The 22,871-nt window shown below is 41.6% G+C and overlaps 1 protein-coding gene across 1 annotated transcript; it reads right to left on the reverse strand.

Moving 5' to 3' along the window:
- Positions 1 to 20,883: 20,883 nt before the first annotated feature.
- On the reverse strand, positions 20,884 to 22,848 carry C8H1orf52 (chromosome 8 C1orf52 homolog; the record flags this gene model as incomplete). Its single annotated transcript, XM_026853916.1, has 2 exons — positions 20,884 to 21,446; positions 22,617 to 22,848. Coding segments are annotated over 2 exons (315 nt in total), but the record flags the coding sequence as incomplete, so codon positions are not given.
- Positions 22,849 to 22,871: the final 23 nt, after the last annotated feature.

The raw sequence follows: 22,871 nt of genomic DNA on the forward strand, positions 1-22,871 counted from the left end.
CCGGGGCTGCCGCAGGGGGGGCGGCCGGCCCGGCCCGGGGGCCCGTCCTGCTCGGGCTCGGGCTCCCGGCAGCACCCCGAGTTGTACTCGGAGCGTTTCTCGCCGCAGCCCGGGGTGTCGTCTGCGTCTGGCATTTCTTGCCAAAGAATCACAGCATATTTGAAATACTTCGTTTCCCTTGATGCTATTATTTCCCCCCCCCAAAGAAACAAATCTGTAAGCTCCAAGCTTCCAGCTCCCCTGCGGGCTCAGGCCGTGCAGGTGGCAGTTCCTGCCCCCGGCAGGTGTTAGGCAGTTTAGCCGCAGTCCCGGCAGCGGGGAAAGCCCCTCGCTCTCTCGAAAAGCCCTTGCACGCTCCTCAGCAGAGCAGCGCCCGCGAAGCGGGGATGAAGTTGCCCTTGGTGTTGTTGGCAGCCGTTAGTATTGCAGCCAAAATGTCACACAGGTAGAAGTCAAACGGCATTAGGACAGAGCAAATAACGTATTGAGGCTGCTGAAGAGGGCAAAAATTTGGGGTTGGTGTATGTGTTGCTCAGCTACCTCATGCATTAGCTCCATTAGCAAGCGCACAGCCCTTGGAAACCCATCTTGGGAAATGGCACGTCATTGATTTTTTACCCAGATAAAGTTCTGAGACAGCTCTCATTGGTTAACGTCTACGTGGATCTAGATCTGCGTTTCATTTCATTATAAACAGCTTCGGGAATATAGTTTGCAGCTTTTTATATGACATTTCTTACAAACGATTTGCAACACACCCATCAGGTGGTGGGTGAAGGCAGCAGAGCCATCGCCACCCCTGCCCCGTTGCCGGTGGGTTGGATGCCACCTCCCCGCGGAAGGCAGCAGGGAGCAGGCAGGGTTCCTGCCACTCCACTGCCTCCGTGTGTAACAAACCCCCAAACACTGGACCAGAGAAAGTGCTTGTTCGGCTCTGGAGAAAACAACTGCAGCCCATGAACATCACACCCTCACTTACTAGATTGGGGATGTGTGTGTGCATGTAATAATATCATCATTTGAAACTAAATCTTCCTGAAGAACAAAGTGAGATTAAAATTTTGAATCTTTATGGGTGAGACACCAACAGTAGTTAACCCAGTAATACCTGTATTTCTACAATCTAAAAAAAAAAAACATTACAGAGTAGTTATGATTTCTCTTTATCTAAAATCTCACCATAGTTATCATATGTCACATTGCAACAACTTGAAATGCCATTTTGTCATCCTGTCTTTTGAAACCATTTACATTCCTTTAAATAAACATATTGGGAAAGATCTGTGTGCAAGTTTCAGAGCAAGACATAAAATCATTCCAGAATACCTCTGGTTGGGAAAAATCACAGACAAGATGGTGGTGGCTGGGACAGTGCCAGTGCTCACTGCTGCACAGGTGAGGAACTGCGAGTCCCAAGGGGTCTGCCTGGCCTCTGTCCCTGCGGGGGTCAGACCCTGCCCCTCTGACAGCCACATCCCAGTGCCCACGCCCTGGGTTAGGAACATTTTGCCAGCATCTCTGGCAGAGTAGCATGCAAGAAACGCATAAAACCAAATCTATCAGTGCTTTTCTGACAGTGCACTCACTGTGCACAATTAATGTATCTGTCTCCAGCAGATTAATTCACAATTACATTTTCTTCATTATCTGTGGGCCCAAGTAATGGAAAAGCCCAATGCCACCCCCTCTAACCTGATCTTATCTCATTCCCAACAAAAACTTTGACTTCCAGGCTGGAAACAGTATGTAAAATTAAACCTTTTACTATACCTTCCAGAACTGTGGTCCTGATCTGTAAGGATACAGTCAAAGAAGGGTATAAACATATTTGATGGCATTTTTTTTATCATCTCATACTCAGGTGCTGAAACAGGTTGCCCTGAAAAGCTGTAGGAACTCCATCCTGTAGACACTGAAAACTTGGCTGGCCCTGGCCAAGCTCACCTGTGCAGCTCCTGCTCTGCATTGGGGCTGACCAGCAGACCTCCAGAGGTCCCATCCAACCTAAAATTACTCTCCGAACTCTAAACCTTTCCTTGTACCACAGCTGCCATCCTCCCTAGCTGAGACATGGCTTGGACAGAAGGAATGAAGTTGAGCTAAGCAGAACATCAGTGACAAAATCCCTGGTAAAATTCTGCATGGGCACCACAACTCCACTGCACTGACCTTACTGATGCTATCAGGAGGTTAGCTGTGCCACCAGCAAATCCATGCCTGAAGTGAAGGGAACGAATGCATGTGAAGTCTGGAAGAGAGGCTCTGACCCATTAAAAAACAGTGAAAAGATTCAAACCAGGTAGCAGATGAACTCTGGGCTTTTTCTGCAAGAAAAAGTTGTTGCAACCATTTCAAATTGAGCAAACAAAAGAAGTCCACATCTGCCTTGACTGTCATCTTCACACATGCAGATTTCCTACCTGTTCTAATGGTAAATCAGATTCCTCCTGTCTGCCTGTGCCTTAGATTGATTAATCTGAATCAGTTCCCTAATGAGCAACAACTCACTGCATTTAAAGTAACTGTATGTAACTTTTAACAAGTTCTTCTTATTCAAGTGGTATTTTCAGAAATTTTTGTTACTTGGACATTTCCTTTTAGCAATTAAAACAATATTAGTAGAAAGAAGTTACTAGCCAGAGTAAGGACCAGCTCCTGCAAAGAACTGGCGTACTGACGTTTGGTGCACAGTACTTCCTTCTCCCATGAGTATTAGCTATGGAAGCAAAAGAAACTTCAACATCATTGTGTTTTCTGTCCTGCTTCACACAGTATTTTTTTCATTATCTATATGGTTTTAAATGTTAGTTTAAGCATTTAGATAATTCCTCTATGCAATAGGCACACAGGAAATAGCTTGGTGAAAAGCTGCCAATAGTGGAGTCTATAAACACAGTTTGATCTGTATCTTAGAAAATTGTTTCCATTCCAAACTGTGGTTACAAAGCACTTTTTCTTGTTGGCAGCTGGATTTTTTTAAATCCCTATGCATCCTGTATTTGCCCAACAGAGTTGGCATTGATCACACACACAAAAAAAAACTCCAACCGTGCAGATAAAATAACATTAAGGATCTGGCTGGAACTAACTTCAGCCAGTGGAGCAAGAGTCAAAGCTGAGCTTTTGTTTTCAGCTCAGCCTGTTTTGTTCAGGAGCTGTAAAGCACACAGTGCTGAATGTGAATCTTTTACTCAGCCTTCTACAAAAAGTAAAAGCTCCTTCAAGAGGATGGGACTAGACCTTGCATTGGCTTGAAGAGGCTTCTTATTAAGAGACTGGCAAATATTTAGGACCGGTTAAACAGTGTGACCTTAAACAAATAGAAAGCAGTATTCTTCTGAAGGTACAAAGAGAAATGTTTTAAAAAGCTTTTTTCATTAACAGACTGAGATTTCACCAATTACTTAATTTTTCTGAACTGATGGCATGAGCATTGTAAATGACTGCACAAGTAAAAAGTCAAATTTAAGTTGGAAAATGAGAAGGATATCCCCGATGAAGAAGCTGATGCATAGGTGGCCACATTTGGGCTCTGATCTAGCTGAATGATGAAGTTAGGCAGATAAATAGTTCCTAATAAAAGACTGAAAAATAACCTTTACAGCCTTGCTGACAGTTTCAAAGGTCAGCTCTGCCTCAGCAGATACGTGAAGAAGCTGTGCTTTCCTAAGTACACAGGCTTTCATTTCTGTATAAACTCAGGGACTGGTTTTGAACTGCTCTGATTTTGGAAAAATTAATCCCTCAGAGCATCTAAGACCTGCTCCTGTACCTGAAATAAAAGTTATATATTAATTTAGGATGTAACTGTGTAAAGATATACTTCATTTTATTTCAGTGTGATTCATTCATATGAGTAAAATTAAAAGCGTCTGGAAACGTGAGTGAGTCTCCTTTTCATTAAAGCTTAGCAAATCGGTATCTTTCTTCTCCCAAGACCTGTCGAAGACAGGCAGATAAAGTGACAACTATATGACTAAAGCGGAGCTGATGACAGCTGGGAACTGGAAGCATTTGAATGGCCCAATAAAATCTATGAGCACTCTTTTTATTGAAAGCGTCTGCCTTCCTGACATCGAAATGGCCTGAAATAAGAGTCCCATGAAACCCTATCAGGCAGCTAATAGCCGTGTGCATTATCCCCAGCCTGCCAAACAACCGATCTCTCTCAGATGCAGACACCATTACAGTCATCCGTACCTTTGTTACCCGCAGACCCTATTTTGAACTGGCCAGCCGAGGCACCCCAGAGGCCCAGAGGGTCCAGAATACAGCTGGTTATCTTCTTAGGAAGACAAAACAATGGGAGAATAAACCATTTATATTCTAAATCTGAGGAGGTTGCTAGACAACAGGCTGGACAAAGCTGAAGGTGTTCATTACCCAAATGGCTCCACCATCTGCTACCTGGTCTCTGGAACCATCCGCACTTGGGGTTATACTTTTTAAAAGCAAATTTTAGAGACTCCAAGAGTAGTCAAGTGTTTGACTCAGACCACTGACTCCCTTCTACAGCACGTCCTTGCCGGAAACCTCCTTATTCCAAAACTGCTTTAAGAAGCATCAACTGTCGAGATCTTATACCCAGTGCACCACACCTCCATTGCTGTTGCTTGGCCATGGCCAACCAAACTTGGTGCCTTCTCATAAAGAGGTAAGGGACATCTGAGAAGCCACTATCTGTTCCTCCCTGATGCCTGTGGCATTGGCTTCCTGGGCTCTGGCGATGTGACTTGTAGCATCAGGATGGCAGCTGCCCTGGCTGTCTGTGAAGTGCTGAGCCCATTGCTCCCAGTGGCCTGGTCTACTTGTCCTGTTATGCTGTAATTAAAATCAAACAGGAGAGGATTTTGAGAACCATGTATGGTTAACCTAGATTCAAATGAGCAGTATGATGGAAATACTTCTATTCATAGCTATCAGCTAAGTTAAGCAGCAGGAGTGTTCATGGCTCTGCCTTCTGTGCTTTGTTTAAACAGAAATAAGACAGTATTTCGTGTTCTTTAGTATTTTTTTAAATTGGTATTTGTCTTTTTAAAGAATGCAACCTAACAACCCCATGAGCTTTTCAGAACATGTTATTGAACTTCAGGGCTGTCATTACCACCTCTGACTGCAAACTTCCAGCATGCCAGTGCTATGGTAGGATGCCAGTCTCACTGAAGATATGCTAAAAATACCAAAGTATTTTGGATACAAAGAAGCCAAAGCATTACACATACAGTAAAAATAGTCTGTATCATGACTATCATCACCATTACTTTCTCCTAACATGGAGACAAAACTGGCAGATCAGCGACACTCCACCTTGGTTGAAGTGAAAGCAAACACAGAGTGTAGTATTTTCAAGCAAAAGAAAAATAGATTCAAGTTTATGCTCAAAGCACCAGGAGACTGTCTATGAAGGAACTGAAATCACTAAATAAGCATTTCTCTGTCTATTTTGTCCTATCTCTTTAGGCCAGGACCACATTTGTGGTCCTGCCATTTCTGTCTCAGGAAGGCAGGGAAGAAGCAGAGCTCTCACCCATATCCACCTGTCTGTCTTCTTGGCCTCGTGCCTTCACAAAGTCTCCACCATCATTCAGGCTCTCACGCTATTTGGGTATTAATCCAAACTTAGATTAAATGTAACATTTGTGAATCTCATCCCCTAACTAGCTAGAGTTGTAAGGTTTTTGAGCTGTGTCCTGTAGCGGTCCCTGTCAATGATGTACGGGAGTGCTATACTGACTGACAGACCCTTAGCAGAGCCAAGGTCTGCCAGCCACACAACAGTGTCCCAGAGATGTTGCAAAGTACATCCACCATAAATCCCATTGTGCACAGGCTCCTAAAACCTGCTGCATATGAAAAATTTATGTATTAAGAATCCTGCAAAACTTAAACATTGTAAGAAGAATATCTTGAATGGCTTCTGATTGCCTATTAACAGTCAGCCAAATGCCAGAATGAACATGTTCTTAGGAGAATCTACTTTTCTAAAATTCATTTCTTCCACTTCTATTGTTAGAAATAGCAATTTTTTTGTTTTCAATATTCAGCCTCAAAACTCTTGAGTTTCCAGTCAGAGCAAAGTATACAGGACTTCTAAATGCTGTAAAAGGAAAGGCAGTATTTAAAAAAAAAGTGGAAAGGTCCTTAAATTGAAAGACTGATCCTTTAAGAACTGTATGTAGTGTGCTGTGCTCAAAGTACTTAAGCTGATCACAAGGAAGCCTTAAAGATGTGTTCTTACAGTCTTAAATTTTAAGCAATAGATGTTTCTGTGGGCAAAACATGTCAATGAGTTTCACACATTGAAAGGATCTAGTCTGTTTTTCTCTTTTATGTAAGGTAAATAACTTTATTAGTCAAATAACTTTATATGTGTGCATACATGATCATTACATGATAGTCATATTGTGTGTTACAAAGCCAAAAAAATGAAAAAAAAGCCAGAGAAATCCAGCATATCACCTCAGGCTGCTGAGAGATCTGTGGAATTTCATATGGGAAATATTCTCTTCTTTCTCTCCATTGTGTGTGCGTCAAAGGGAGCAATCAGAGAAGTTAATAGTAAGAAGCTATGTTAATGAAGTCTGTGCATGCATTAGCGTGCTCATACTTAGCTTGTTTGCAGAATCTGAACAACACTGCCTCAGTACAGTGGCTGAAAACTAGAAAAGCATTCTCGTATAGCTACACAGGTGAACCCTGGAGTTTTTTTGCATCTCCTGGAGTGTACCTATCAAGTAAAACAGAATAAAACTGTGTTTCACCAGAGAAGAAAACTTTCCTGCTTAGGCCAGCCACTATGGAGCACATGTTTTGACCTGATGAGCTTTCTTGACTTGTAAAGAACAATGCAACAAGAAGACTAGTACTTGATCCCACTGGCTCCATCAGGGAAAGTCCCTCATTTGCAAACTTGTCAGGGTTGTTGCCTAACATCTGCTGACAGCTTGCTCCCAACACTCACTCACTCCTGTGATAACAAGGAATGACAAAAGCACAGCAGCTGACGGGAAGGTGGCATGGTCAAACTTCTTTTAATTATTGATTCCCTTCACAACATTCAGTCATTCCTGGGAGACACAACAGAATCCAAGAAAACCAATGTGAAAAAATAGTTTTATAATCTCATTTGGGCTCCCTTAATCACACATCTCATTTGCTCATATTCAGGCCAATCTCATTTTAAATATTTCAAGTTACATGGTCCTATTATTATCCCAACAGTCTAATCAGTCATGTGGTTAGGAAGCATTTCCACATATTTAACCCAAATGTTAGTCAGCTATTCTATCTAGCCATGTCTCACATGATGTATTAGTGTAATGTCTTGATAGTTTTCTGTGCTGCTCAGACTGTGACACATGGTCCTAGGTGGCAACTTTTCCTGCCCAGCTTAACAAACCATACAGCTGGTAGCAGCCCAACAGGCAGAGTAACACCCGATGCTAGCACAGGGACTGTCAACCAGTCCTGCATGGGTTCCCCTAAGTTTCCAGGAATATTACCTGGGCAATAAAATATACATTTAAATGCCATTTAATCTTTAAAATAATTCAAAATCGATTCACTTTTCACTTTGAAATATTTTCTGAGTGGGAGTGGAAAGTCCACGTAACTCAGCTGATTTCAAGTAGATGGGAAAGGCTACAAAGGCTTCTGTGCTTTCTCTAGTGGGCCCTCAGTAAGGGCACTCTTCAGGTGAGATCTGTTATTGAGAAGTATGAACTATTGAAAATATTCAAAATATTTACATTCTTTAGTGGGTAGAAGCACTACTTTATTCTAATCTCTTTTCTAATGACTCGAGTTTCCAGCCATGCCATGACATGATCTGTGCAACGTCCACAACAAAGATCCACAGCACTGTAATGCAACAAATTTCAGACAGAGATCACAATGACAGGGATTCTGAAAGGCCATGTATATTTACTAGATTACATCAATTTTTCAAAGTAGATTTTTACTTGTTTTTCCCCCCCATCTTCCTTCTCATTGCTAAAATTTGTTTCCTAAAGGCCATATTCCTCTCCAGAATAAAAAGAATCAACAGTCTGTAAAAAACAAGTATTAAGTTAAACTTTTGGGGTTTTTTACATTGAGATGCAAGGCCTAAAATGGCTGATTTTTTAAAATCTATTTTTGGATGGGTTTAACTTTGTTGTGTTTCCAAACACTGGCTCCTGCTCTGAAACATCATGTGCAAGGTCATTTCAGTGTTCTTCCACTTTTGTCTGACCAATTCCCCTGTTGTCTATACAGAAAAAAACCACAGCTAAACCGGATATACTGGGTGTAAAAACAGAATTTGCATGGGAGGGACAAGGGCAGAGGGAAGTCTGAAACTAAAATTACTTAAATGTCTTTTTCAAACTGTGTTTCCAAGGTGACAGAAACCCCTTTATTGCAAGGTTGTTCATTTATCTTGAAGAGTTGCCAGGATTTTGATCCAATTTTTAGTTCTGAAGAACTAAAATTATCCCTCCCCTTCTCAAAATAAAACTCAGCCGAACACAACAAAACAGATTTTAACCACGTAGTGGTTTCTATCTTTACAACCAGCAACAAAGAAAAATCAGGTCAAACTGTAAAGCTGCTAATTTTACCATACCTTTGGAAGACACATCCCCACATAGCACGTTCTAATCATGCATATAGTTCATCAGGTATCACAGGCTAAATTATGTGCTAAGACCCTGTTACAAGCTTCCAGCCTTTCTGAGCTGACACATTGCGCACTTATGTGACAGGCAGGACCCTGTCTGGGAAACGATTGTCGGGTCAAAGCTTGCAGGCTGTGAAAGGAAGACCTTGGGGGCACCACGCACCCCACCCAATGTGTTTCTTCAGATTTTCATACATGTTTAGTACAAAGTACTTAGGGAAAAAAAGAACCCTAAGCAAACAGCAAAGACTGCCCTCTTGCATTGCTCTACAAACAACCCCAAAACTGACAGGTCACTTCAGCAACACTACCAATGTAGGAAAGCTGATGCTTTGTGAACTACAGTATAAAGTCTCAGAGCTTTAACATCTAGATATCATTAACACCTTGTCCTAGGATTCAATGCCCTCTTTTGCACAGCATGTTTTGCTTCTTTATGGACAAAACCTGTAATGTTCCTTTTTCTTACCCAGCCCTGCCCCTTCCTACCAACATCCTGCTCTAATAGAAAAACACTGCAAAAAATTTAGTCATCTTCCCCCTCTACTTTGCCTGCTTCTGAAACACAATAAATAAATTAATAATCCAAGCCAGCATTTTTTTTTCCTTCTAAACAGCAAATGGGCTTAACAAAGACCCTTACGTATTTACCTGCTTTACCTGAACAACCCCAGAGAACGATGCTCCTAGTTTCACCTCCTTCTCTCCCCTTATCACTTACTGTGTCACAGCTGAGCTTACCTCGGGACAAGTTTTGGGACAAGTGACATGACACAGCTCCATAGAAGATTAATTTCCCGAAGTGGGACTTTACCATCTCTAGACCTCACATCCATTACCATCCTCACTCAGCTCTTTCTTTGGCCTTGGAAGGGCTTTGCTTGTAGCACTCCCAGAGCCCTGAGCCTTGCCACACACAGGAACAGAGCCCTCTCTACTTAGCTAAAAGGTTTTTATCAGTCTTTCTGACGGCCAGTTAATTAAAACAGTTTTAACAGTCAGCAACCTCTGAATGGCAACAGGTTTCCTGATCATTTTGACAGAAACCTGTCTCTCCAGGATTCAGTGTGCACAAGCAGGTGACACGCACGGTTGGCCCCAGTGACTGCCCCCACCTCCTCTGCCCACTCAGTGAAAACCAGCTTGGGACTCACAAAAGCATCCTGGTCTCCAGTAGTGTTTCTGGTTCCACACATCATTTGAGAAGGACAACAGTGGTTACGGATGGATGTTAGGAAGGACCACTTCCCACGGAGGCATTTCCTTTGCCGCTGACAGGCGAGCCCCGTTACTTCCCATGCTCAGCACCACGGCTGCTGTTGCCTTAGAGATCAGCATCAACCGAAGAAGAATGTGCTCTTCCCAGATATCAGGGTGTCCTACAGAACTGGTTGACGCTCAGCTTTCACCCTGTTAAGAAGTCCTCACATTGTAGTCATTAGAGACTACTGCCAGGCAAGAGAGCCAGTATCAGAGTAAGTATCAATTTCTTGTGCAGAGGCAAAAGCAGTAGTGACTGCAGCTGCCAACACGGGAGTACTGCTCCTGCTCTGCAGGGAAGCGAGACAGAGTGTATCGTGAGCAGAGTGTGAACACATAATCACTCTCTCCGACTGGCTCTCTTCTCAGATAACATATAAGGCATCAGCTCTCCCTGCTTCTCTAATTCAGAGTACTTCCCAGAAGCCTGAAGTCAAAAAACATGTTGTTCACAGTGACAAGTTTTGCCAGCACTTAGTGTGCAATGTTTAAGAATCCCATTAGGAAATGTACCCAAAGCATAAAAGCAAAGGTGAATGATGTATTTTTATGTGTCTGATTCAGCAAGCACTGCAGAGCATGCTGAATGCGGCCTCCGTGTTTCTGTCTGAAAAATACATCCATCTCCTCTGCTTGTCCATAGGAGATACAGAGAGGGAAGCTCCAAAGCCCAGTCGGCAGGGGCAAGCCCCATCTCATTAATGCAGCTATGACAATGCAAATCTATGCACTTGTAAGATGCTTGTTGACTTGACTGGCTTGCACTGTCCCTGTCAGATTTGCATACAAAATATATATATTTTTAAAATACAGTCATAAATGTTAACCTGAAGCAGAAGGATTTTTTCTTTGCCTGTCAGCAAAGAGCATCTGGAAAAGATCAATCTCTCTCTCCACCTTGTCCAAATGTCCTCAGGGAGAAATTAATCTTTTAAGACAACTATATTGAAATGAAAAAATGCTTTTGTAAACTTGCTAAATTCAGATGCTAGCTAAGTCTTCCTGAGAGGAAAGCATAGGGAGGGGAAAGGGATCCATTCTTTCTAGGAGTTAAAAAATACAAACCACTTTCCTTGTTCTACTGCTAGGTGAACAGCAAGGCTTCAGCCCCTAGCAAGAATCAGAGGCTCGGCACTGTGGCCCCTGGCAGTGTAAACTCATGTGTGTGATTAGCTTCATATACAACAGATTTTTTATTGCCTATAGTGGGATTCATACATAGCTGCATTTCATATACACATATAGATTCTTCCAGGAATGAACACAGCATCTCTAAGGAGAAATGGTCTGGGAACAGACAAGCAATGATCAGTGCTCCAATTTCCTCTCACTCTCATTTTCTATCACCCCTTGCACTTAATATGTGAAGCAGTTAATAGAGAAAAAAACAAATCTAAGGTGAGGAAAAAGCTAAGTTTCAAAGGCAGTATTGGCATTCTACCAAGAGCACAAACCTTGAATACAAGGTTTTCCAGCAAGGCGTATTTTGGGCGTGAATGTGTGTCCCAGAGAGACTCGGGCTCTGCGCCTGCACTGCTCCTCGCACAGGCAGGGTGTGACTGCAGAAGTATTTTGGTTTGGATCAGGAAGCTGCTTTTGAAGTGACTCTCCCTATCAGCCCAGCAGACTCTGCTTTGGTTTTAGAGCGCACCAGCGGGATTCCTTTCAGATGAAACTCAAACCAGAAGATGCACTCCAGGAGTGCACTGAACACTTGGACTGCTGCTGGGCATTGAGCCTGTGGGAGCAAAGCAGAGCTACTCACAGCAGACTAGTTCACATTACAGGCACTCTCCTATTGTGCCAAATGACTTACTAATGTAAATGTAGCCAGAGATTAAAGAGCATCCTTTAGCATGATATCAGAAATAGAACTGGTTATATCACATATAGCTTCTCAACAACCCTATAGCATTAACCAGGAGAGTCAGTAAATCTGCTTATTCTTATAAAAACAGAAGAGCTACTTATTTAATAAACAAAAGCCATATGTAATATAATTAAGAAAAACAAACAAATGTTCATCTTCTGAAATAGATTATTTCCCAAGTACCGGGAGAGCTAATTTCCCAAACTTTTTTTTTTGGTTCTTAAGTGTGTATGCACAGTCGGGGATATAAACACACCTCTGATGGAAAATCCTGCAGAGCTTCCCAGGAAGAGTTGTTACTAAATGGGATAGTTTTTCAAGTTATTTTTGCAGAATGCTTTTAAAATCTATGGGGCTTTTGCAGAATGAGAAGGAAGAACAAAAATCAGGGTCTGCAAAATATTACCAGCATAAAATGACTGCTTCATTTAAGCCCCTTCAGATTACTTACTAAATTCTGAATTTCAGAGCAATCAATGAAGACAGCTGTGCAGCCCCCAGCATTACTGTTTCGCTGCAGACAAAGTCGGCATCACATGAAGTTTCCACCTACCGTGGGACATATTTAGTCCCTGGCAACATTTGCCCCTTAAGCAAATCACTATAGGTATTTCCACAGTGAACAAGACCATTAATTTTCAGCTTCGTATGTTGCCAAAATCCTGTGAAAAATTAAATGAGCTCTTTCAATTAAAAGCCTAAACACATACAGTGGCTCAGTTCCATCTCTAGGTTTCCCATTTCTTCTCTCAAGTATAATGGTTTCGTTTTGTTCCTCCTGAAGAGTTTTGAGCAAAAAGTTTGTTTAAAGGGCTAATTTAACTTCTGAGTGAACTTCAGGGCCTGACTGTTAAATCCTGTCTGGAGTTACCCCAGTACAGCAGCAACACAATCCTCAGCAGAAGTCTGCTCCAAAGAAACTTACAGTGCACCAGAGCAGGTTCTATGACCAGACAAACTGCCCTCAGAAATCATGTCCTTTGCTGTAATTCTGTCATTTATCTTAGAATTTTTTTAACTGTCATAAAATGTTTTTTCCCTTAGCTACACCACAACCAAAGAACCAAGGCACAACCTGAGATGAATCACATTTTATAACTCTGAACACGTCACACTGAGACATTTACACCCATGCTTGCACAGGAGTCCTTGCTCTGGATGAACACAAAACTACAAACCATAAAGCTGCTCGAAAGAGTTATATGCTTCCCTAAAATGGAGAAAAAAAGTGATAAACTCTTTAGTTCAACTGCATGATTTCGCTGATTTCTACTGATTTGTTAATGCACTAAGTTGCTGACACTGGAAGAAGGGCTGGCAGTGCTCATTGCATTTCTGCCTTCCCTTCAAGCATTTAAAGCTGAGAGATCTGCTAGGAAAGATGTGGGGCCAGCCAGCTGGCCTGGGGCAGCCAGTGGCCTGGGTCACCTTGGGGAAGGTGCATTCCAGCCTTATTTTTGTAACCTTCTATGAAGGAAGCTTATGAGTATATGTGAAATTAGATAAATGCAACTTCTCAAAGCCAGTTCTTCCTCACTTTCTCTTTGAGTGTTCTTAAATTTAAACCAACCATTACTCTTTCACTCACAAGATGGTAAAACCCTTGTTCTTGGGTTTTTTTCTACTAAATCAGAAAAGTTGAAACTCAATAATTAGTTTGGCTGAAACAGTTTAGTGTGACATTTAACCATTCATTATTTTCATACTGTTTTTCACTGCTTTGTTGCAGGCAAACACACTTGACTAAAATTGTGTTTGCCAAATAATATTTTCATTGTGATCGATCAATGTAAGAATTATTTTTCAAAGAGAAAAGATTTCAGTAACTCTCCCCAGACAGCATTCAGACATTATGTGAAATCTACAGTGCAAAAGCTGTTTAAAACCCCTTTGTAAGTAGTGAGAAAATCTAGAGCAAGATATCAAGAAAGCAACCAAAATAGATGCATACTGTTTCAAGAGAGACCTTATCACATATTAGAAAGAAAATTAGAAGAAAATCAAGGTCTATAATTGAAAGCAGTACTGCAAATTGAAACAGGCATTACGCCAGCAGTTAACAAAAGCACCCTCTACTGGAGTAGCACAGCTGAAAAGCCAGCAAATGTAGACTATAAGAGCTAAATTATTGCAGAGCTTCATTTGCCCAGTTGTCTGTTGGATGATTTTGCCAATGCAGCAATGCATCTTCCTGCCAGCTACATGATACTATACTGAGCTACGTGATACTTTACCAACTCAACAGCTATCCCAAGAAAGCTGAGAAAAGGCAGGGAAATAGGGGATACCCATCAGGAGGGTGGGGATGATACATGCCTGGGATCCTTACAAGGTCAGACCAAAATTTATTTGCCGCTGGCTCTTGAGCATTCAAGGAGCACTGAATTTACATATATACAGTCTATATCAGGTAAGTTTCCCTGTTTTATCAGCACTGGAATCACTTAATGACATGGATTCTTATTTTCATATTGCCAGCTTTAGGAGTCAGTTATGCTTCTGTGGGGAAATAATGCAATGGATCTATTAATGTCACAACAATGTAATAATTCTATAGCATATAACTGTCTTATGTCTATGTGTTGCTTTATATTGATACTGGGAAAAATTTAAGTTTGTAACATGTAAGCAGTATTTCATTGCTGTGTGAAAGATCATGGCGACATAGCTTATTTAAACTGTCAGAGAGATACAGCTTATTTACAGCTAACTAAGAGGTGTGTACAAAGTTTCCTGTGAGAACAAGTCACTAATGGTAAGCCAAACCTTAGATCTTGTATAAAAATCAGTATTCCTATCTGTTAAAACAGTATGTTTTCAAACAAGCCTTTGCCATTGCCAACCTTATAACTCCATTAAATAATACAACTCTTTGAAACATTTCAGACAATATATAAGATCTTAGTCTCACAAAATACAATTTTATCAGTCCTAAGGAAGGGATTTGTGCATTTCTTTTAAGCATCTTCTAATTACAATAGAAAGTGACACTTTTTCTAGACCAGAAGCCTAACAGAGAAACATGTTTTGTAAAACCCCTCTTTAGGTCTTTAAGTTGTGATCCGTCCTATGAAAGAAGTGAAATTAGTCTCTTACATTACCTGGTCTGGTTCCTCAAGGCATCCCTTACCACCCTATGTCAGAGAAGTCACTTGTTTAACAAAACTCGACCATGATCTCCTTGCTAACAGAAAGGCTGCCCAATTACTTTTGCTGGGAGCCTGCTGCTGTGGGGGGGGTTGTTTGGTTGAGTTAGTTCGAGTTAGTTTAACTCCCCATTAAACCTTCCTGGGGTTACCCTGTACTAATCCTGTATTAATTTTCATATCAGTCTATCTACAGCAAGAAACAGATGGTGGGAGAAGTTAAGCAAAGGGATGGGAAATCAGCGTTTGCTCCAAAGAATAAGTTCATCTTGTTAGAAAACAGTAAAACACAGAGTCCTCATTTCTCGCTCACAGCTACAGCAAAGATGTGATTTATCTTTTGAAGCTACCAAGACGAAAGCATTCTAAAGATGAAGAGCACTTCATCTTCTAAATGAAGAGTACTGATAAAATTATTTGATAAGGACCAAAAATGCTTATCTCCATTCATTGAATTCATTGCATTCTTCTGTCAATCCAGCTCCACAGGTCCTGGCTTCCCTGAAAATTCCTGCTTTTTTCAGAAGTGCCCTGAAGAAAAGAGTTCAAAAGAACCAGCAGCACAAACCCATTCCAATCTCCAGTGTGACTAAGCCTTCAAGGTCCAACTGATCTTTGCACATTTCTATCAGTGACCCAAATTCTGTGGACTTCTCTGAAGAGGACGTTGCTCCCTTTGGTCTGTGATACTCTACACATGAAGAACTAGCTCACCGGAATCTCTGTCCCTCGGTTATTCTCATTATTTCTTGGTTCCTAATTATATGACTTAGAAGCTTTTAGAAAGCAGTCCCCTGATACTGAAGTTTGTCTCAGGAACAGAATCATTCCCTCAGATTCCCATGTCCCACCTGTGCAATGAAAGCACTATTTCTCTCAGCAGTTTTCTGTATTTTGCCAATATTTTACTCTACAGAAACCCTGCTTTTATCTCAGTCTTGACATTTTGAGACAGCTGCAGACCACCTAGCTAATCAATGCCTCTTGTTGCATCATTCTTTAAACTTTAGTCAATGCATCCAGAAAACGCCTTTGGCAGTAATGCAATCAGATTTCTTAGCAAGGCTCCTCCGTTTTCTCAAGGGTTTTCCAAACCCATTCCATGCTGATCTTTTTGAGAACTTTTTTCCTCTATGTTTGCCCTCCTGGCAATTATAGGGAGAAGAGTTGACATCTCCTCTTGAGCATGCCTCAGCAGTCATTTGTGCTCTGCTGCTGCTAGAGCAACTAGCCTGTCAACAAACTCACCTCCGTAGGGCACTGCTACAACCACACTTGTGCCCAGGCCTGATGGTGCTGGGATTTTCCCAGCTGTTTGGAAGCCAGCCTTTCAGATTTTTCTATGAGTAAGTGTGGATCTCCTTAAACATTTTTTTTTCCCAAAATGGAAATGCTGCGCAGCTGTAGCCATTGCCAGGGGTCCCTTTCAACTGGTACAACCATTGATCCTTGAAGAACGCACACTTAAGATGTAACCAGCTTCCATGCTTTTAAGACAGTCCTGCATTGTTCACACATCAAACCCACACCCAAAGCAAAAGCACAAACATCTGTGACCAGTAGTCAAAGGGGGTTGGAAAACAATCAGCAAGCTAAGACAGAGTCACAGGAGCCTTTCAAGCCTGAAAAGAAAATTCAAATTGTATCCTGCTGGTGACTGAAATCATTACATCTTTTCATCCAAGTTCTGCCATGATTTTGCAAGATTAGCAAATGGGCAAGTGAGCTTCCAGTCACCAGAGTCAGCCAGCCACTACACAGCTTCTGTTTCTCTCTGTTAATAAAAATCCTCCTTCTGCGCCGATTCCACGTTCATAACAAATTATTCTTTGTGGAACACACTAAATTTCCCTGGGTTATCACAAACCATTTGTAAATGAATCAGTTCTTTAATAGCATTAGTGTGCATCAAGCTGTCACATAGAATATCAGACCAAGGGAGGGGTGCCTTGCAACAACCTCTCCATTAGCATTTCTGGAAGGAAGCTCTGCCTGACATGAAAGTCATTATCCTCAATGGCTGTACTTCTATACTGATGTAAATTATTCTTTTCCATATCATCCTGCCTTTCTTGGAAACCAAAGCAATGTAGCTGCTATTGTGCCAGCATCTGAAGGCAATGCAATGTGTTCATCGCAAATCACTTGCCTTCCAGCCACTGTTTTTATAAGAGAATATTCTCAAACTTGTATGCATTTTATATTGCCTTTTATTCCCTGTTACACATAATGATCATAATCACACTTGATTCATCATAAAAACAGTGCAATGATGAGTTAAGGGCTAATTTTCAGAGCCAATGTTTCCTGTTTGTTGGCGGGGGTGTATGTTCGCTGTCACCATCTTCTCTTGAAAGACAATCCAGGATAAACTGTTCTCTAGTTAAGAGATTTTTTGAACATCTGAGCTATCAGTTTAAGTTTAGTAAGTGTTCGCTCACGCATTTCACAGATCCTGATGCACAGAGTAGCCAATTTTTCATTATTAGCCGTCCAAACCCAAATAAAACCTAAAAGTCTGTTTCTTGTTCCAGCTTCTTCTACTTTCAAAACAAATGAGAAAATCTTACTGCTCATTTCTTCACTTACCTGATCTGCTTCCTTTAAGCCCTGCATTATTACCACTTTTTCTCGGTTTGTCTATCTGTGTCACTTCTAATCATGCAAAAAAGAGAAGACTTGAATCCCCTTTTGGGGATCATTGGATGCACTCCTATAATTGCAAGGCTTATCATGACCACATCTTCCCTGGTAATGCTCTCTCTAGTGACTTACTGAGGAACTTGAATGACGGCTGGTTGTTTTACAGCTTCATAGCTATGAATGCTATGGATGTGTTATCATTGATCTTGATCTAGAAGCACAACTCCAAATGAGCATTTATAATTTAGCCTAGTACCCATTTTTCTTAGAAGCCTTTCATGGTGTCTGAATAAGATCTTACAGATCCTTGACAAAATCAGTGGGCTTTCTCTCCTTTTCTTCCTCTCCTGGCTAGTAGCTACATTCTATCTAACTCAGTACAGTAATTTTCAAATGGCTTCTTTGTACCAGCTGTAAGTACCTGTGCTTTTTAACCCCATGGAAGAAAGTACTGCTTAGTAAGTACCATACTATTAAAGCTGATCACTGGAAACATTTTGTGCCTTTCCAGCCTTTTCTCAACAGAGTTAGGACTCTAGCATTATTTTTCCACTGTGAGGAGTTCTGTGCTGATGTTTTGCATTAAAAGTCACTGATCATACAAGCTTAACATTTCTTTTATGCAATCTCATTTACTTACAATAAAAGGCACACACTCTTATCTCTGAACTCAGAAAGGTCAGTCCCCTCCCTGCTCTGGGCTTTTTTGTATACCCTGTATGGCAAGAAATCTTCTGTGTTGCTTCAGAAGCTGCAGCACGAGCATTTCTCTCATCATCTTCTGAAGATGATGCACTGAAGCATCTCCCCCAAAAAAACTTCCCGCAGCAGAACCAGTCCACCCAGATAACTCAGCTTCAGACAGGCTCCAGCAGCCTTGTTTCAGATGTCTGTCTTAAGAAAAAGAAGCATAGTTGCTTTTGCCATTTCTCCTGAATAGGGAAGCTGCCATGATCACTGCTTACAATGAAGATTTCCTCAACCTGTAAATAATACAATTAATCATTCTTCTCCCAGATTAGCCATGCTGGTTTTCTCCTTGGAAACTGAGTATCAGATGGTGTTAACTTTAAGACAACTGGATACCACGTATATCATATGATCTCAAAACAAAAGGAATGATTAGCATGGTAACTTCCTGAGCTACCTGGTAGAATAGCAGAGCAAACAATATAAGGACAAAAGCCTCCTTGGTCACGGCGGTCGTGGGAATGCATCCTATTTCCAGAGCTGGTGACATTAACCTTCAGCTGTAATGCTCTTCCAGGAGCACTTCAGTAGCTAACAGAACTATTGTAAGACTTGAGAATTAGGCAGTCCACTAAACTGTGTACTTCATGTCAAATCCTTCACATTTCAAGAAAGGTACCATTCATCCCACATAACCCTAGAATAAATTCTGTACATATATGATAGCAGAGGCAGATTTCTCAAAAATCATCTTGCTAGACATACTATAATCTGCAACTCGCTGCCTGGACACAAAATGAACCTTTGGAAAACTGACCAAACATCTGATTTTCGTATCTGAACAGGAGGTTGCTGCTATTCCCTACCCTCAGCTCTCTATGCCAGCTAAAGTATAAAGACTCTCCTGTTAAAAAAAAAGGAGCATAAGCAGTCTTTTCTTATACCACATTCTCTGAAGATTAGCACCTTCAACCTAGCAACATTGGGACAGCAGGTACAGAAAAAAAGCAGATTAGAGTGAGCCTTTTAATTCAGAGACTCACGTTCAGGAAAAACATTCTTCATTTCTTTGCTTACAAAGCTCACAGAAACCATTTGATCTCAGATAACCAGGACCTAGAGACCAGCTACCCAAGTAGCTTGTGACAACCCACATCCAGAAGTGGATGATGTAAGGCTGTTCTACCTACATGGAGACAACTATTCCTGTGAGAACTGGTCTGCATTAGACGGTAATTTTTAGTCGAAGTTTCACACACTATTGCTAGAATGAAGGAGAATTTACATTAGTATTCTACACAAAGCGAAGTATGGGCACTTATAGTCTCTCAACTCAAAAAAATGCAGATACACACAATTCCTGAACTGTCATGCTACACTGGCTGTCCACCTAGATGAAGCTCTGTTTCAACAAGCAGTCGTATTTGACTGCTGCAAAGGGGTCTTCATCCCAGCTGGAACTCAGCAGGGCTGTCATTAAGGGTGTGGGAGGCTTCCCCTTGCATCCTGGCAGCCAGCTCAGCTCCGCTGCCTGCTAGCTGAGTCCCTGCTCCAGCTCAGCCATGGCAACCTGAGATTCTGAGAAACTACACAGATCTGGCACTTCATAAGCTTTGCCTGCGACACTGTCCCTCATCTTGGAGCTTGCTACGACAGTGTCAGATATTTGAGTTTGTGCTAGGAGAGCTGGGGCACAGGGAACCCTCAGCTGTGTACAAGTACCATTTTTCAAATCTTTTCCAGACTAGCAGCACAAGAAGGGGTGGAATATATCCCAGATTTGGCCTGGCAGGCTGTGAAACTGGCAAAGAGCAGCTGGGGAATCTGCAGGTAGAGAAGGATCCAGAGAAGGCATTATCACACTGCCAAGGCTAGAATTGTGTAACTTGTTGCTAAATTCAAGTACTCACTAAAAATGAATAAATTTTTCTGTATAGCGAGGTTCAAAGGAATCGTTTCAAAAATCACTTTAAAAATATTAACATCATATTAGCACATATGCATGCGGAACTTGTTCTGTCAAACTAAAGCTAGTCCAAGACAGAAGGAAAATAAAAATTATGAATGATTACATTGTTTAATTACATAAAATTTCATTAGTAGGCCTAATCTCACTGCAGATTTCCTGACACAGAAGCTTTATTTGAAAATCAACCTAGACCAACCCTCCCTCCAACCCAGTTTTGCTGATACTTTTTCATATACAGACCCCAAAATCCATGCATACCACGAATGCAGCATACACTGACTAGCACTGATGACCAACTGTTTGAACTGAAATAATACAATTTGGCAGTGAAGACTCCATCACAGCTTTGTCATATTTTTTCCACATAAATATCTAGAATCTATAATCAATTTTAGGAAAAATACATTAAATTCTTCATTCTTCCTGCATCAGTAGTCTCATGATTCACTGATGCAGATCACATAACATCAAAAATTAAACTCCATTACTAGGTCCATGTTTCTTCAGTTTGCAGTAGTATATTTATTACAAACAAAACCCTGAGGAATCTGTTGTGTCATAAGAAATACATCACTGAAATGCATATGGGTACAGAATTCATCCCTCCTATTCACCAAGCATGCAATGCAATATTTATACTGCAGATGTTTTCAAATGTAGTTTTATTCCAGTGACCTATTTGCAGTCTTTACATACATTTCAAAACAACATTATGCAAACATATCACAGGACAGTACTTAAAGAATCTTTAGTATATACTCCTTTATAAAAGGTTTTGACACCATGAAAAAGTCAGTCCAGATAAGCTCATGTTACTAGGTCTCTTGATAAACAAAATACCATGAAGCCCTGTAACCTGCATGAGCACAAGTATCCATTAAAATGAATCCCTCTTCTAAACCCCTCTTTTAAATAAACAGGTTTAAATTTTGTTCAGTAGATGAGTTTCTATCACGACACTGTCCACTTAATTTTGTGCTTTCCAAAAGGCAAGCATACTACAGAAATAAAATTCCCTACCCAAGAGGAGAGAGAAATTCAGTAAACATGTATTTGTTTCCCATTCCAGCAGAGGAATCCAAGTTCATTGAAATCCTCATTATGGCTAAATCCAGCATGCCCTGCTTTATAACTTCTTCTTCTTTGTCTGCTCCCCAGAGTCTAGTTTACGTTTCTTAGCAGAAGCTGGTTCATCATCTTTTTCACCATCTTTAAACAAAAGACAGAGTTAGTCAAAGTCAGCAAAGCCAGTATCTGTCTTAAACACCATCCTCATCTCAGAACAACTGACTTAGCCGCATCTGAGATGCCTGGTAAAAAGACAGTAGTATTAACCAACAACATCAACATTTTTGAAATGTGGACAATATGGGGACAGAATAGGAATGACCATGGAGGATGACTAAGAAGAGGCCTTGTTATGATACTGTACAGTACCTGTTCTGAAAAAATATGTTATTTGGATAAGACAAAAATCTAGAAGATGACATTTTAGAAGCCGGAAGTAATGTCAAGGTCAATTAAACAGTTTATTTTTTTAGTCTTTGGATGAAGAGTGACTAATAGAAACGAAGGGGGGGCGAGGGGGGGGGAAGCATACAGAACAAATGGAGTAAGATGGAGAGAAAAACTGTCACAGCGGAAGGAACACTCAGAATAGAAAAAGGAGCAAGACAGCAAAAAAACCCCTTCCTTTTGGAAAGGTTCGCTGACAACTTTACTGGTGAACCAAAACATTATTGTGTGTCCTGAAAGCCCAGAATTTCTTCTGCTTTTTTTTCCTCTTGGTTGTTACTGGCTGTTCTCTTTCTCCAGCAATTAAAAAAAAAAAATTCTCAACTGTCAAATATTTCTTTACTTCCTAGATTACTATTACAGCTTGTACCATGATTAAAAGTGAAGAGAATAGTAAATAATTTGTTCAGTAATCTGTCACATGGACATTTAATTTAATTCCTTTCTTGGTCCCCAGGTTTTGCACACATGATAAAAATAATCTGACTTACATCTACACCTAGGGTCGAGACAGCAGTGCTTAAAGAACCTCTCGTACCACGTTCTGTTTTAACGGCACCATGACCAAAGCTGTTACTTCATACAACTGCAGTTCTACAGACTCTAATCGTTCCCTGCTTCCGCTAACGCCAGTGGAAGGGGAGCAGAGCGGTTGCTGGAGACTCCCGCTTGATTCAGGGAACCACGGGCTGAGGCCGCGGGGCCCTGCAGCTGCTCGCGGGGGGCAGCAGAGGCCGGCGGAGCTTCCCCCGGGCGGGGGGCGGGCAGGGCTGCACGCACGGACCCACCACCCACCCGCTTCGCCTCCCTGCGCTCACGAATTTGAAACACACACACACACACACACACGCCGGTGCTCCTCACCCGATTCCAGCGGCTCCTGCTCCTCATCCGGCAGAAACTTGGCTTTGCCGGCCTGCCGGGGCGCGTCCTCGCCGTTGTCCTCGTAGATGTTGGACCACTTTATGGCCATGTCGAGGGCAGGGGGCGGCGGGGGCTTCTTCTCGGGCGGGCTGTAGGTCTCCGGCGGGGGCACGGCGTTGCTCTTCCACACCTTGAACTCCTTAGGGGGCTGCAGGAAACGGCGGGGCACCCGTCACGCCAGGCCTCGGCGCCCGG

The sequence above is a fragment of the Athene cunicularia genome, assembly GCF_003259725.1.
Source record: "Athene cunicularia isolate RWA chromosome 8 unlocalized genomic scaffold, athCun1 chr8_part1, whole genome shotgun sequence".
Taxonomy (NCBI): Eukaryota; Metazoa; Chordata; class Aves; order Strigiformes; family Strigidae; genus Athene; species Athene cunicularia.